Source organism: Myodes glareolus, chromosome 2 (assembly GCF_982192425.1).
Source record: "Myodes glareolus chromosome 2, mMyoGla1.1, whole genome shotgun sequence".
NCBI classification, from domain to species: domain Eukaryota; kingdom Metazoa; phylum Chordata; class Mammalia; order Rodentia; family Cricetidae; genus Myodes; species Myodes glareolus.
Window position 1 is genome coordinate 136658655 of NC_142027.1, and position 16527 is coordinate 136675181.

The window sequence follows — 16527 nt, forward strand, 5'->3', positions numbered from 1 at the left end:
AAACAGCCTATTAAAAATGGGTTCTGCTAGGTAAATCCTATTAGGCATCAGGAAACTGGTTGCATCATACAATTTCCCAGAACAGGTTTCCTTGAACTATGGAGCAAAGTTAACCTCAGACTCTGCTCTCTTATAGGAGGGTGTAAGGTCAGAGATCACAGCACCTAGACAGGAGGACACCACCTCTGCTACTCTAAGACACTGACTTCAAAGAATGCCTTCAGTGTCTGAGAGAACTAAGACCACTGCAAACATCAGAGGGTGGCTACTCGGCACCAACAAATACATGGCTGATGTCCCAGAAGCAGTTACCACAGGGCAGCTCATTAAAGAAGCTTCTCGTTTTTGCACAGAACCCTAGAAAGAAGGCCCACACTGCGCAGGAGCAGTGGAAGCCAGGCCCTCACCTCTTGCCCAGGCTCAACAGGTTGCCCACCATCCGTTGCAGCACTTTCTTCACATTCACCACGCCGTATAAAGCCGCTGTCACGTGCTGGCCAATCAAGTACTCACACTCCTTCACTGTGAGTTGCTTGCCCTTCCCAAAAGCATCTATGTAGATGTAGTCAAAGATGTCCAGGGTTGCCCTGCCCAAGGAGAGCCAAGAAGTCACAATTATAGCCCTGAAGGAGGAGTCCAAGGTGGAGGTCACAGCACCATTTTACTGCTTTCACCAATAACATGAAGGCCTTGGAGAGTTTGACACCTGATTCTCAACAGAGCCTTGGCTGTGGTGACCGTACTGCCCTGTTCTCTACAGACAGAGGGCAAGGAAGACGGCTCAGTGGGTAAAAGTGCTTGCTGTCAACACTGACCATCTGAGTTTGATCCCTAGGACTCATACGGTAAAAGGAGAAAACTGACTCTAACAAGCTGTCCTTGATTCTACATGTATGCTGTGCATGCACACACAGTGATAATAAACACACAAACAAATAGGTGGCAGAGGGAAACACGCTTACTGACTGACACTAGCCAGAGCCCTACAGCCCTGAGTCAGGAGTTCAAAGAACAATGACAGAAAGACATGGGACATGATGACCAAGATGGACGCTAACAACCGAATGGCAAACAGCAGCCTGTCTGGGGATCTGGGGCCTACATGGACCTAAGAAAACTTAAGGACTCGCAGCCCAGGATGTGGTCCTCCTCTGCCCACACAACCTCAGGCTGGATCTGCTCACATTCTCACAGCACTGCCAAGTGTGTTCTGGAAGGCTCAAGGAGTGCTGGGGACAGCAGCTTCTTCTGAGCAATCTTGATCCCATGCCCACCACAATCACATAACATTTTCTCTTTGGCCGCTAACTGTCTCAGTTGGATTTCTTTCCTGAGTCGTGTTCATAGCCCACTTTTGGCAAAGACTTGAGACTTATATAAATGTTCTAAAAGAGCACAGAACTTGTCAGCATTTGCTGCACGGTCAGAACTTCCTATGATAAGCATACAAGAGTGACAAGCCGAGGTCATCACGATGTAAAACACACAGACAAAATGTGCATGGGGCTAAGTGCTAGGGCTTTTTTCAAAAATATACCTGGATTAATTGTGCCCCAGGAGTATACAGCTGGACACAGAAGATCATTTCAGGGACAGGTAAACCTCAGTGATAAGGCATAGTTCAATCTGCAACACACGCACAAATCAAACCCCCCAACAAAATCCAAACAGCTACTCCTACACATAGAGACCAAAAGTGAAAAAACATGTACAGATAATAAAAAATACATCCTTGAAAAAAATATCTAATGTCTACATATGTGTACAACTCAGCAAAATTACCCAAACACAGTAGTGCATGACTTCAATCCCAGGGCAGAGGCAGAGGCAGAGGCAGGAGGATTTCTGTGATTTGGGGGCCTGTTTGATCTATATTGCAAATTCCAGGTCAGCCAGTGCTACAGAGTGAGGCCATGTCTCAATATACAAAACAGCAAACATCAAACAAAAACTTTACAAAATTAGAAATTCAGAAGGCAGTTTTGATGACATCAATGAAAGATGTCACACCAAACAGCAAGCTAATGTGGAAGGGAGAAGCATTATGTCTCAGTGGTAAAGGAGCTTGCTGCCAAGTCCAAGGCCCTGAGTTCAACCCTGGGACCAGAAGGAAAGACTGACTCTCCCACAACTTGTTAACCCACCCCCCCGCCAAATACACACAGAGTTAAAAAACAAAACAAAAAAAAAATCTTCAAAAATCATCCTGAGGCAAGGGTACTGCGATCTGTTTCTGCTCTGTGGTCAACAGCATACAAAGCCAACATACTAAGCTAGAGATAACAGAACAGCACTGTTCAGACACTGTGATGTGTCACTAAAAGCCAGACCTACAAACCATCCCTATGGAAGACTCACGCAGCCAAGCCCTGAAGGCCAGGTCTGTATACAAGTAACAGCCAAAGCTAGAAACAAAACACTTGGTAGCTCAGGATAACCCTAACACAGTCGTGTGAAGAGGGCAAACAACTTCCTGGTGATGGACTCCCAGAACCAGTCACAGACAGCAGGAGGCTGCAGGATCTTCACCTTAGAGCCAGAACCAGCTAGAACCAGCCAGAGGCAGTTTTGAGCTTCAATCAATATTCAAGCAGAATTTTTTGTGTTTGTTTTCTTGTTTGATACAGGGGCTAGACTGTAGCTCAGGCTGGCCACAAACTCCTGCCTCAGCCTTCCACTCCACACAGGCCTCCTAAGTTACCTGATAAACTGATTCTCAATCCGTATGGAAAACTGAAAGCTAAGAACAGCTAAAGCACTTTAAGATCTGAACGGTGGGTCTTGTGCCGCCAGTTAGGAGGGCTCAGAGTACAGCATGGGCAGGGAGGATGGAGCCCAGGTATGAACAAGAGTTGTGCATATGCCAGCATGGCCACTGGTGGCTCAGGCTTTTACAGTTCCCTGTGTTTGTTTCTGCCACCTCTCTGGGTCCTTGAGTGAAGTGATTCTCCCACCTCAACCTCGCAAGCAGACAGGACTTCAGGTACTAACAAATTATTGCACTGTTTAAGTCTGGAGTGGTGGCTCAGCTCTGTAGCACTCAAGGTGAGAGGCTGAAGCAGGATTCCAAGTTCCAGGACAGCCTAGGTAGCACAGTGAGTTATTGTCTCAAAGAATCGACACAGTAAAAAAATAAAACTCATACTCATTTGTATTATAGAGAAAGATACTATTTCCATACTGAAGACTGCCTTTAATAAGTCACTAACGTGGGGCTGGAGAGATGGCTCAGAGGTTAAGAGCATTGCCTGATCTTCCAAAGGTCCTGGGTTCAATTCCCAGCAACCACATGGTGGCTCACAGCCATCTGTAATGGGGTCTGATGCCCTCTTCTGGCCTGCAGGCATACACACAGAGAGAATATTGTATACATAATAAATAAATAAATTAAAAAAAAATAAGTCACTAACGTGCATAAAGGACCTTACACTAGAAATGAAATGAGCCAGAAATGCTCAGATCATGCAGGACCCTTAGTGGATGTTACATGGGTATCTTACAGATGCACAAGGAGATAGGTAAGTTTACCAGGACTGCAAATGAGCTTTCTTATTAAATACAATAGGAAGCAGACATCCAGATTGCAAACACTAACCTACTGGTGCACTGTGAGGACCACACGTTTGGAAAATAATGACAATCTACAGTAATTTAAAGAAACCCAAAGTAATGGATGGGGGGGGGCTTCACACGTCATGAAATGCCTTCTGAAACTGAGGTGCACGTGGAGTCCAACTGCACTTCTTTTCCACAGAGCAGGAGACTAAGAGGGCAAATTGTGTGTGTGTCACACGTGCAGTGGAAGCTGTCCTTGAACTCTTCAAGCCAGTGTTTACAGAGAACTCTGGCCCCACTTGGCTCTGAAGAAGCCCTGTCTGGCTTTCCCCCTGCTGTGGAGGAGAGCTGTTCTCCCTGGGCAAGACTCTCCTTAGGAGAGGCAGAGGACTTGAGGTGACCCAGGCCACTCCCAGAACACGACAAAGTTCAGCCAGGCTGTAAGCTGCCCACCCTGGTGCTCCTCTCTGCCAAGCTGGGGCACAAGTGTGGGAGGAGGAGGCTGTTTCTACAGCTGAGGGGAAAAGGGAAGAACCTTTGACGAGATTTACCTTCACACTATGACAGCCACAAGACCATTTTTGTAAGTTAGGATTTTGAGATATTATAGATTCATATGCCTGCCTGTGTAAGAAATAGAGAAGCATCCAGAGCAGTACTGTTACCCCCACTTAAGGCCTTGTATCACTACAGTGCAGCATCACTACCAGAACCTCAACATGGTCCCTCAGAAGCAGATGCCTGCTTGGTAACACCTAATTTAACACCAGAACCCGGTTCCCCAGCACCCGTTAAACATGGCAAAGATGGCTCACCCTTCTGCACCTTGGCACCACCTCAGGAGAAAGTGGCTTGGGAAGTTGACAGGCTCCAGCGGGACACCCAGCTGCCGGGCGATGGTCAGGTACAGCAGAGACATGCTGATGGGGATTCCTGTTCTGCGGGTCAACACCTGAGGGATGAAGGTTGCGGAGGCTTAGGAGGGCCAGGGGCTGGCTCGATGAGCCTGGCACCTCACGCTAGCTCCAGAGCTACATTTAGATCAGGGCCCGAATCCAGCACACTCAGCAGAAGTTTGCCTCTTCCCCCAGCCCTAGACAGGGTCTCCTTACAAAGTCACCCTGCCCCCTCAGTCTTCCAAGTACTGGCCTTGCTGGTGTGTACCATCCCCACACCCAATTTTAGCTTTTATTTGTTTCTTCAGGGCTAGGTATGGAAGCTGGAGCCTTGTGCACACTGGTGGGCAAGTGTCCCACCACTTAGCTGTTGCACATACTTGAATTTCCAAATTTTTAACATATTCTAAAAACAAAACCATTTTGTGACATGAAAATAACAGAAGCCAGGCCCTATGGGCCATGTCTAGAATCCCAGCACCCAGGAGACTAAGATGGAGAACAGACAGTCCAAGACCAGTCTGGGCTACCGAGTGAGAGTTTAATCTCAAAATTGGCAAAGAACTGTAACCAGCATGTTCTATGTCCACATAGCTCTGCTGGCACACAGGGAGCACAGCTACCCAAGACTCCAATTGCCTGTGCCCTTTCACTCAGTAAGACAGAACTGAGCACACAGACCACACAGCCTGTGAACCTGGACTGACTCACTGCCAGGTCTTTTACAGGCAGCCTGCTGGCCTCCTCCTACCAGAAAGCAAGGGTGTAAAAACGTCTATGATATGACAATAGAAACCATGTTACAGATAACAGGACAGATAAGGAAATGGACATCAAAGGTGTGTGGCTGATATAGCTGGGCCATAGGCTTCCAGGCCAACAGAGGTGGGCTTGTGCAGTTCAACACTCACAATCATAGACTGAGCAAACTGAAACATAGAAATGTCTATTTCCATCCACAGGGCTTAAACAAGCCATCCTGGAGGCTGCAGAGATGGCTCAGCAGTTAAGAGCACTGGCTGTTCTTCCAGAGGACCAGGGCGTTCAATTTCCAGCAACCACATGGTGGCTCACAACCATTTATAATAGGATTTGATATCTTTTTTAAAATATATATAAAATTTAAATTAAAAAAAATCCTGTAGCAGATCTAACCCACCATGCTATTCTATGACAGAGGAAAATGGGCTTCATTGGTCAGTAGGAAGTGGATAGCCCATCAGAGTCCAAAGGACATGTGCCTGCACACATGCAGTCACTCCTGTCTACCTAAAAGGGAGCCAGGGACAAAGCACCCTGGAGCACCAAAATCTGCAAATGCAGAAAGCAGGGACACAGAACCTACACACCCACCCTTTCCCCAACAGTGTCTGAACCCCGTGTGTGTGCACCCTTGCAGGCTTAGGCATCTAATGGTGCTTGTACGGGGAACACACAGAGGATGCTGCAGAGCTCACAGCTGCGGGGGTGGGGGCAGGGGGGTGCAGCCGCACGTACCTGGTGCATGTACAGGTTCAAGGCGTTGTAGTAGTCCATGCGGTTCCCTTTGAACTTCAGCTGGTCATACAGGACATAGTTGATGGCGTCCAGAACTTGGCTCTGAAGTTCTATCTCCATTATCATGGGGGACTCGCCTGCAGCACAGAGATCTCCTCTGGGTCACAAGCATGAGCAAGCACACCCCAAACACTCACACCCCAAAACACAAGCAAGGCACACCCCGAACACACAGCGGCTGGCAAGTGTGTGCAAGACAGTCAAGTGCGGCCAAGCTGGGAAGGGAGACAGGGTGGCATTAGTGCTTTACACCATTCAGACAGCCACCCCCAGGGTCAGCTACAGCATTTCCACACCTGCCCTGAAGGTCAGGCTGGGGTGGCGGCTGTTGATACCACGGAGGGTTTTGCATACAAGTTCCACGATGCTGTGGATCTGGGCCTGGATGTCTCTGAGGCTGATGTCGGAGAGAGGGTTGCAGTACTGGTCGATGTAAACGGCACCTGTGGGTGAGAAGGGCAGAGCCAGTGTTGCTTTCTACCTGACTGGCAGTAGCACGTTACTGAACCAGCACCTGGGGTTCTGGTTCCCATACCACTTCTCATACCACACCAGTTCCCACCCTAGATTCCAGGCAAAACCCTAACACAGCAAGGAAAGATCAGATGCCTTCACCACAAAGCACTCCACACACCACTTAAGAAAACAAAACAACCCTTTTTTTGGGGGGGGGGGGAGGTCATGATTCCCACGTCCTATTGTGAAGAGTGCCAAATGCCCACAAGAAAGCCCTCAGGCCACCTGTCTCCCACACTCAAAACCCAACCACTAAAGACTTCCTAAGGCAATTCCTCCTAACAACTAAGCGGGAGCGACAAAGAGACCTCATTAAAGGGGATTTGATGGCCTCAGGCTCAGCCAACCATACCTAAGTCATCATTAGGTGCAGAACATTTTTACTTGAAAGCCTTCCAGTGATCTTTTAAATTCAAGAGACCACAGGCTACCTCAGGACCTAGCTGTTCAACCAACACTCTAAGAAGCTGAAGGCAGTTCAGGACACCGGGAGACACAGCCTAGGCTGTAGGAATTGTCTGTAAGTCACCGCTCACGCTTCTTCAGTGGCTGCTGGAGTCTAGCCAGGGTTGAAGTTCTGGAGCAAGCACTCCCCTCTAGCCACTCAGAGGTTTCTATTGCCTATCTAGTGACCTGGGTTGACTGTGAAAACCGAAACTTTGTATTTGAAAATGTAAAACAAGCATTTATTTTTCATATATAACCTACAAAAACAAAGAAAACTGCTTTACTATTCTTAACTGTTAAATGAAAGCTGGCATGATGGCACAGCTTTAATCCCAGAACTCAGGAGGCTGAGGCAGAAGGATCTCTGTGTGTTTGTGGTCAGTCTGGTCAACACAGCCAGCCAGGATTCTGCCTCAAAGAAAAGAGAACAACAACAAACACCTCAAAAGAACTGAACTCCTAGCTCTCCGACACATAAAGCAGATAAAGCAGACAAGAGGACGGCTATGACTTTCTTTCCATTTAACTACAAGATTTTCTATCTCCTGTCAGTCAACATCAGACCTTCAACTATTAGCATGTATTACCACCAGGCACTGCGGGCTGTGGCAATCTTTACTCAAGGCCTGGAACATAACAAACCACTGACAAGGGCTGGGCAAACCTAGCATTCGGAAGACAGGCTGACAGCTAGGCTGTGCTCTGCATCGCAAACAAAACAAAAAGCAAAGAAATACAAGGACCACACTGGACACAGAAGGGGTGTAGCAGTCACTGTGACAGTCAGGGCAGCTGCAGCTGCTGAAGCCAGTGAGCTCTGCAGGGATCAGCTGGAACTCACAGAAGTGAGCCCTGAGCTGAAGGGCAGGAGACCACAGGAAGAGTGCTGCCACCGTGAGGAAGAAAAGCTGAGCATCTCCAGGCAAAGGCCTGGATTCAGAAGCAGAGCACCGCAGAACAATTTGCAAAGGTGTGACACTAGGGGAGGACCAGACCACAGAGGGCCCTGGGAAGCAAGCGACCATTCAGAAAACATGAGGCAGGTCCTACAGTGATAGGGACAAGTGGGTCAGGCACACTGGCTGACTGGAGGACAGCTGGCAGTGATGCCCAGGGAAAGCCAGGACTCCTCGGAGAGGTTGCCGAGTGCTTGGAGAACCATACTGGACAGGATGTGACCTAGAACACCAGTGAAGGGGGGAAGTCAACCCATCTAGTGATCCCCAGGAGCAGGGAGGATACATAAGCACACACTTCACAACCACAGCACAGGATGTTTCTTCCTATGAATTAAGACAGTGTTTAAAAAGCTAAGTCACATTTTCTTACTATTCCCCTAAGAGCCCACTAACTCCCAGGCGCTGCCTGTCCTCACGAATTCCCGGCTGCTACAGGACACAGGTAAATAGGAGCAAGTGGACATCCAAAGTAACAGTTTTGAGCGGGAAGAACTGGTTCCACTAGCCAAAGGTCACTCACTCTGCAGGCCCTGTGCTTGTGTTGAGGGCAGAGGTCAACCTCAGCACTGTCCTTGGGAGATGTCCATCTTGTTTTGCCAAGCTCACTGACTAGAGACCTGTGAGAATCCTGTGTCCGCCTCCCCAGTGCTGCAGTTATGAGTATGCACCAAGTTAGCTGTCTACATGCGTTGTGGGGCACAAATCAACTCCTCACACCTGTGTGGCAAGTGCTTTCCTGACTGAGCATCCAGTCCTCAACTGCCACTAAGCTGGTGATGACTCTTAAGATACTAAATCACTTGAGCTGACACAGAAGATGCCACTGGAATCTGCTGGAAGTCTGAGTGCTGTGTGCTTTGTAATCCAACTTCCTGAAGCCCACTGGCATGGCTTTCTTTGTCCTCCACCTGGAGGGACAGCTGTCACCAGCTCTTCAAAGGCCGTGCTCACAGGCACAGAAACACCCACCTTCCAGATACGACTCATAGTCATCGGGCTGCTGCAGGAAAGCCTTGAGGTTGTTCAGAATTTTCTGCTGCCGCAGGTAGTAAAGAATTTTCTTTGCGTAGTATTTCCAGGTCAAAGCTTTCCTGGAAAGCAATCAAACAAGCCACTAAGAACTTCAGCTGCCCAGCCCCCCTTCCTATTATATACCCCCCTTTAACAAGACAAACACAGCTGACACACATCTGCACCGCTGCTGGCAGAGGGCTCTGCACCCTGACTTGATGGTTCGATGGCACAGAGACATTTACACCGTCTCTGGAGGAAGGCTGTCAACGGCATCCTGGGAGGTGAGGTATACTGTGCTGTCCTGTCCCCAGGGCCTGCTCTGACACTCAGGGCATAGGCTGCTCCTTTCTCCTTTTGTGCTCGGTGCATTCTACCCTCACGGCTTCAGGTGCATCCGACATGGCCACCTTTCCAGAAGTTACTTTCTGAAGAAGTTTTCCAAAGAACTCAAATCTGCACATACAATTGTTACTCCATACTTGCCTGGATAGCTGGGGGCATCCCAAGACTTCCTCCTAGTGAGTCACTATTCCCAAAGTCACAGTAAGCTGTTAGCCCACGAGGCTCAGACCTCTGAACCATCTCGATCTTGAATGCCTTGAGTGCCCTCTTCCAACACCCTAACATGAGCATCTGCCACTAACTTGGCAAAGCTGGCCCAGTTTTTGTGGGTGTCTCAGTACCCTCCTCCTCCTCGGCACCTGCTTCCATCCTCTCCCTCATCACCTCTTGGTATGCAGTCCATTGTTCCAGTGATGCTCACCTACAGTGCCATGGCCTCTGCCCCCTTCTTCAGTTTCTGCTTCCGCACACTAAAAGCCCAACTTCTAATAAAGACACAACATGTCCCTCCGTCCCATCCCCATAGCCTCTGAAATCTCAGTTCCAACTGCCCCCACTGTCCCTTTAACCCAGTGCCCGTCTGTGTCACCTTCCTCAGTGGGATGTTCCTTCCCTGGATGCCTGCAGTCTGTTCTCTTACTTCCTCTTGGCTTTCTGTTCAGATGGCCCGAGTCAGGCCTCTCCACAGCTATCCTACATCAAAAGGTGCCCCACACCCTTACACTCTAGTTCACTCAGCATTTCCCTTGGCACGTGCCACTTCCTAGAAAATCAACAGCTTGTATGTTTTTATTGTTACCCTGCGAGCTTGTGAAGGCAGGGATGTGGGGTTGCTCACAGCTATACCCTGAGTGCCTATCATAGTAGCGTCTGTGCACTGAGGGTGTGTAGAAGACTCTGCACAGTAGCGTCTGTGCACTGAGGGTGTGTAGAAGACTCTGCACAGTAGCGTCTGTGCACTGAGGGTGTGTAGAAGACTCTGCACAGTAGCGTCTGTGCACTGAGGGTGTGTAGAAGACTCTGCACAGTAGCGTCTGTGCACTGAGGGTGTGTAGAAGACTCTGCACAGTAGCGCCTGTGCACTGAGTGTATAGAAGACTCTGCGTGAAGCACTTCATCAGGTCTCCCAAACAGGAGACTACGGTGTGAACAGTAAGGCCTCCTCCACCCAGAGGTCAGCAACAGTCAGCAGCGCTGTCGGTTCCAGCTGCTCATTAACCTCTGCTGTGGAAAGTCACCCCCAACAAAGGTGTGGAGCAAATGCTGCATTCCGTGTGCAAGACAAGAAGCACAGCTGCACAATCACACTTCATGCCTCTGTGGCCATCTCCTGAGGGACCTGCTTAGGGATCTTTTAGGCCCAGTCATCTACAGGGTCTCCCCACTGTCTAACAGTAGCTTCCCAAAGTTCAGGATATGTCCATCTAAGCTTTACCTTGCTCTGAATTTCTTATTACTAAGTAGATGGAAAGGTTGGTAAGAAAGGTGCCAAGCCTGAGCATGATCCCCAAGATCCACGCTGGTAGAAAGGAAGAGCCAGTTCCTACAAGCTGTCCTCTGACCACTCATGTACTGTGTATATGATTGTACATATACATAGATGAACACAACAAACAAGAACGCAAAATCAATTCACAACTAAGTAGCTGGAGAGGTTCTGTGAAATTCAAATGTGAAATTCAAATTCAAATGCCACTCCAGGAGGTGGGGTAGTTTTCCACCCAAAGCAACCTGCAGATGCAGACCAGAGGCAGATGCTTGCTTCGTCAGCCTTCTTCTACCTCCAGCACCACAAGAAAAAGGCTCATGCCTATTATTCTCTCAGGAAGCAGAGGCTGCAAGCAGGGCCAGCCTGGACTACAGAGTGAGACTCTGTCTTAATAAAAAAGAAACAAAGGTGGGATGGAGCTGATGACAATGCTTGGTTGTCTCTTGCGCAGTCTCAGCAGCCACTGTGCTCAGTGTCCAGGACTGTTGATCCTTCAGAGATAACTCTAACTGAACCAGCCCCTCTTCATTTATTGGAAAGACTTGCAAAACTCTCATCTACTCTCTAGTTTCCCAAGGGATGAAATGGAGCAAAAACAGGACAAATGCTCTGCTTATTCCTTTCACTCATTTTTGATTTCACTCATTTCCTTCAAAGACCAAGTAATGTCCTGAAATAGTACTGGGGACTCACAGAGCCAAACTTTCTGGTCCAACATGCTCTGCCTCTCCCACACTGCAGGGAGGGACTGACAGTACTCATAATGTCTGCCTCTGGACTCACCTGTGCATTTCTGAGACAGGCCTGAGAAGCAGTCATTCCTCTGTGATCCTGGCTGCATGGGGAAAGCGGTAGCTACTGGGCTGGTCATGAATTCATACTGACACTTCTGACTCAAATTCAGACATACTTAGCTTTGACCTCTACACAGAAGGCTGGCCTGAGTGTAATGTAATGATCAGTTGTCCTGTCATTTCTTGGAATACAAAGAGGCTGGGTAATCTGTCCATGATCTTGTGTAGGCAAGTGTGTGTGTCTACCCAGGCATGTGTACACACAGACCATGGGGCATATGGGGAAGCCAGAGAACAGTCTGCAGAGTCTACTATGTGGATCCGAGGGTCTTCAGGTCTTGCCTGAACATCTTGCCAGACCACTGCCCAATGTCTTCCAGCTGCCCTAACCACACACATAGTACTGTCTCCTAGACAGCTCTCATTTGGAGGCAGGACATCAGGTTAATGTCCATTCAGTGCTCACCAGTAGACCTGAGTCAGACTATCTCTGTGGTTTGGGGTTTCAAACTCCATTTCTAGCTGACATGTCAGAATGAGCCCAAAGTCTGAGTTCTTCCAAGTTGACAAGTTTGTCTTTAGCCTTTATACTTGGAAGTCAGTTCAGCTGGATATAAAAATCCTTGGCTGGCATTTCCTTTATGTCTTGGAATACCTTTTTCCTCTGGCATAAAGTGCTGCGTTTGAAATCAGTCTTTCTTTTGCACAGAAGTGCACAGAAGCGACTTCATCTCTTTTGTCTGAATACCCAAAGGCCCTTTCTGAGTCTAAAATCCAGTACCTCTATTACAAGTGTCTGGCTGGGCACTGGTCACCCAGGTTACTTTCTCAGGCACAGCACAAGCTCTTTAACGTGTTGTAGTACAGTGTTCCTGCAGGCTGTGCTTTCTCAGACCACACAGAATAGCACAGGTAGTCATCACACACCCAGAGAGGGCACCTGACTATCTACAGAAACTGCTTGCTTTCCACAGCAGTAATGGAAGCAGAAAGGGTCACCGTGCAAACTGACAGAACATTCCCTGCCATTACACTTGTCCCACCAAGGGCAACGTTCTTACAACACTTACTTTGAAAACAACCACAATACATACTTCCACTGGCTACACGAGATCAGTTTTCCTGATGACCTGACTAGCACAAAAAGTCTTTCCCCCGTGACTTTAACATTCCTCTGAAGAGTGAATTCCAAGGTGTTTCCTTAAAACTGCTGCCCTGCCCACTTCCCTTGGGCGTGGCAAGCTATGCAAAGGACCACGGTTCCCAGCCTGGCCTACCAGTCACAGACTCATGGTATAGGCTGCTTACTCTTGAGAGAAAGTTTTGAGTAGAAGGCTAGCTTGCTGGTTTCCAGCTGGGCATCCAGTTCCACATAGTTTTCCCTATGCAACAACCTGCCTGCCCTTCTTACTGGGGAACTCCTCTGGCATCCTGTCCATGTCCGTTCCCACAGAGCTCTGTTGAGATCACAAGTTCCCTCATACTCTGCCCCGCTAGCTCATACTGCAAGCGTTCCATTACAGCAATTTAAACACTTTTTTTTCTGGTTCTTCTTGTAGATTTACTTCTCTGCACTTATTTTATGACAACATTATCCAGGTGGAAAAACAACTAACTAAACAAAATAAAGACCTTCCCATCCCCAAATCTTCGTTTTTTCTTTGTATCTACCTGGAGCAGCACTGGATAGTATATTAATTTTCGCATGTTTTCAACACACTGCAACTACCTAGGAAGCCTATTCCCGAGAACCCACATACTAAGAACGGAAGCCTCTAAAGCAGACAGCAAGTGCTGTCCACCAGCCAATCTGCAAGACAGGGTAGCTGTTAGCTAAGGGAGCTCCTGTGACAGTTGACTGGGACAGATCCCTGTGCTAATTCTAAGACAAAGCAGAGCAGGGTCGGTCTCCCACAAGCAATGATCTCCTCCCCTTTCTCATGTAGTTAGGATTAGGATAAAAGACAAAGTAGCTAGCTATTAAAAACCAAACAGGTGGGGCTAAGAGCTCGGGAGTAGAGCACCCAGTTGGCTTGGGGTAAGGCCCTGGGTTTGGCATCCAACACTATAAAAGAAAAGCAAAAAGTGGAGGCAGGAAAGGTCAACATAAAATCAGCAGTGGGAAGAACAGGAAAAGAGTGTAAATAAGAAATAAAGTTTACATCACACCAACTAAAGCCAATAAAGTGCACCTTGAACCCTTCTCCATACATGCCATGCCTAAAGACTATCATGAGGCCACACAATACCGTCAGTGCACACTCCGGTGCTTACATAAACCTACACACAGACTCGGGTGGGGAGCATCCCAGACCTAGAACTCCCCACAAAGCCCCATGAAACACTGTCTCCTGGTCGGGACTTTTTGCAGTGACCTCTCTCAATGCATCTTTTTCTCTAACTTTCAGAACAGCGATCTCTCCCACGGAGATTAGGCTGCATAGCGAGTTACTGCTGAATTGAAAATTAAGCTTTCCAGCAGAAAATATAAGATATATCATTCTGAACAGTAAGAGCTAAGGTTTATTTTTATTGTAAATGATGTGTTTGTGTGTGAGCTCGTGCCTGTGTGGCTATGTGCGTGTGAATGCAGGCACCCAAGTAGGTCAAAAGAGGAATCAGATCCTGTGGCACTGGTTTATAGGGGGCTGCAAGTCACCCAATGAGGACGATGAGAACTGAAGCCAGGACCTCCAGGAGAGCAGTTCTGTACTGCCATGTCAGGTTCCCCAGTTCCAGGGGCTCTTCTGAATCAGGAGAGCATCTGCGGAGAACCCAAGCTCACCCTCCTCTGCACCTTAAATCGCCCCTAAATCACTAAGTGCAATGTTAGTAGTCACTGTTTAGACAACAAGAAAAAGGGTCTGCGGACGCTCAGTAAACCACGATCTGTGTGTGCGTGCAAGCGTGTGCGTGCTGTGCAGCTGGGAGCGTCTGTGGAGACTAGAGGTAGACCTTAGGTGTCATCCCTTGAGAGTCATACACACTTTCTCAAACAATCTCTCTCTGGAGCCCGGTGCTCGCCACTTGGCTAAGCTGGTGGCCATCAAGCCCAGCACGAGAAGAGAAGTGCACGCCACTGGGGATCAAACTTGGCTTGTCATGCCTGCAGAGCAAGCTGTACTGACTGACCATCTCCCTGCCTCTTGACATATTTTTTTTTTAAGATTTTATTATTTTGAGGCAGGGTCTCACTCCATAGTCCAGGGTGTTCTGCAACTCACTACGTAGCTCTTGAACCTGCTATTTCTCCGTGCCTCAGCATCCTGAGTATTGTAAGTATAGACATGAGTCCCTATGTGTAACTTTCTGGATAGTTTTGATGCAAAGTTGGCTGAATTCATGTATGAGAAGCCTATGGCTGCAGGGAATGACAGTGTGCTCATCTCACACATCCAGAACTTTTCAAAATGATACCCGTGCCAAGATGTGAAGTATCTGGAAACACCAGGGCTCTCCCCCTCTGCAGTTATGATGATAATGACACTGAGAAAGCCATGGCTTACCTTCCTTCCATGTTTAGGATGCACACCAGCTCATCCTCAAAAAAGATCTCCGGCCCCTCGAGGTTTTCAATGTCACTGAAGCCGTTACAAGGAACCTATGGGAAACACACACACACAGGAGGCCTCAGTCATGAGAGTTAGCCAGGCTAGCACTGGCAGACACACAGCTGAGCCACAACTGAGAGCAGCTGCACACGGGACAGTGACAGCAGCTCTTGCACACTATCTCCTAGGGCTTTCAGGGCAGAAAGCAACAGAGAAATCACAGCACATTTAGGCCCTGGCAATTGAGTCACACACACACACCCCACTCTCACAGTCGGGGAGTTTCTGAGCCTGCTGGCGCCAGATTCTCATGTGCGAATACAGCTAAGGCTGCAAGTCTCCAATCTTCCAAGATCTTTGCTACACACAACTAGGAGAGGCAAGACGTTTTAGTCCGAAACAGAGGTGCTCCTGGGGCTCCCTGGCTGTGTACTCTGCTCTGTACCCCAAGGCAATGAGACATGTGTGCTGAGGCAGTGATACACGTGTGTTGTGGTGGAGGCACACGCATGCTGAGGTGATGGTGAATGGCTATCGAGGTGGCGGTACATGAAGACTCTGGGGTCAAAGTCCCAGATGTCCCCCAGTTTTCCTCATGAGAGCAGCCACAATGTTTCATGGTGACTGTGTGCACATGGAGAAAGTAAGACTACCAGGGTGCTGAGTCCAATCAATCACCCACCTGTGAGGCCACCCTAAGTATGCCCCTGCTGTGTTCAAAGTCCTCCACACGCTCCTAATTAAGTAAGCAGTGGTACAAGGAAGGAAGAGGGAAAAGCTCACCAACCCATCGTGATTAGACAAAGGCAGACTGTTAAAGGCACACAAAACCCCAGCTGGCTTACAAGTAGAGGCTGTGAACCAGTAGCCTGTGATGAACCACATCATACATGTCCTGCACCAAAACACCAGTGTGTATGTACACATTTAAGCCAGTACCGAACACTTGTGATTATAGACTGGCTAGGGCACTGCTCCAGGCTGAACAAAACCTTGGTTCATGCTGCTATTAGTAAGCATTTTATATAAACAAATTGGAGAATGTCTATATGCAGTCCCCGTAGGGGACTAAGTTAGAACGTGTTGAAAGTCAAATCTGCCCTTTCAAAACTTGAAACACCTTGAAAACACTGTTCATAAATTCCGTTAACAGCAGAGTGGAAAATCAGAAGTAATCTTCAGAAAACAACCTCCATCACACCAGAAGAGTAAAACTAAGAGTGTCAGCTCCACTGGTAGATGCCCAGTCTGCAGAGAAACGGGAAATAGGAGGAAACCGTTTCCTAGCCCTAGGGAAAGCAGCATCAGGAATGAACACGGATTTCCATGGGACATTCTGGACGAGGGGAAAACAACCGACTCCAAAACAGAAAAGATCTAAGCCAATGAAGAAAAGCAACTTGAGCC

General features: G+C 48.2%; 1 protein-coding gene across 2 annotated transcripts in view; it reads right to left on the reverse strand.

Moving 5' to 3' along the window:
- Fbxo21 (F-box protein 21) overlaps positions 1-16527 on the reverse strand; it is a 33040-nt gene that overhangs the window by 14730 nt on the left and 1783 nt on the right. For both annotated transcript variants that reach the window (XM_085681318.2, XM_085681311.2), the window contains exons 3-8: positions 15076-15170; positions 8900-9021; positions 6305-6451; positions 5949-6085; positions 4371-4507; positions 408-587 (exon numbers count right to left, since the gene is read on the reverse strand). In XM_085681318.2, coding sequence (XP_085537444.1) covers positions 408-587; positions 4371-4507; positions 5949-6085; positions 6305-6451; positions 8900-9021; positions 15076-15170 — 818 coding nt within the window. The remainder of the gene's footprint in view (positions 1-407; positions 588-4370; positions 4508-5948; positions 6086-6304; positions 6452-8899; positions 9022-15075; positions 15171-16527) is intronic.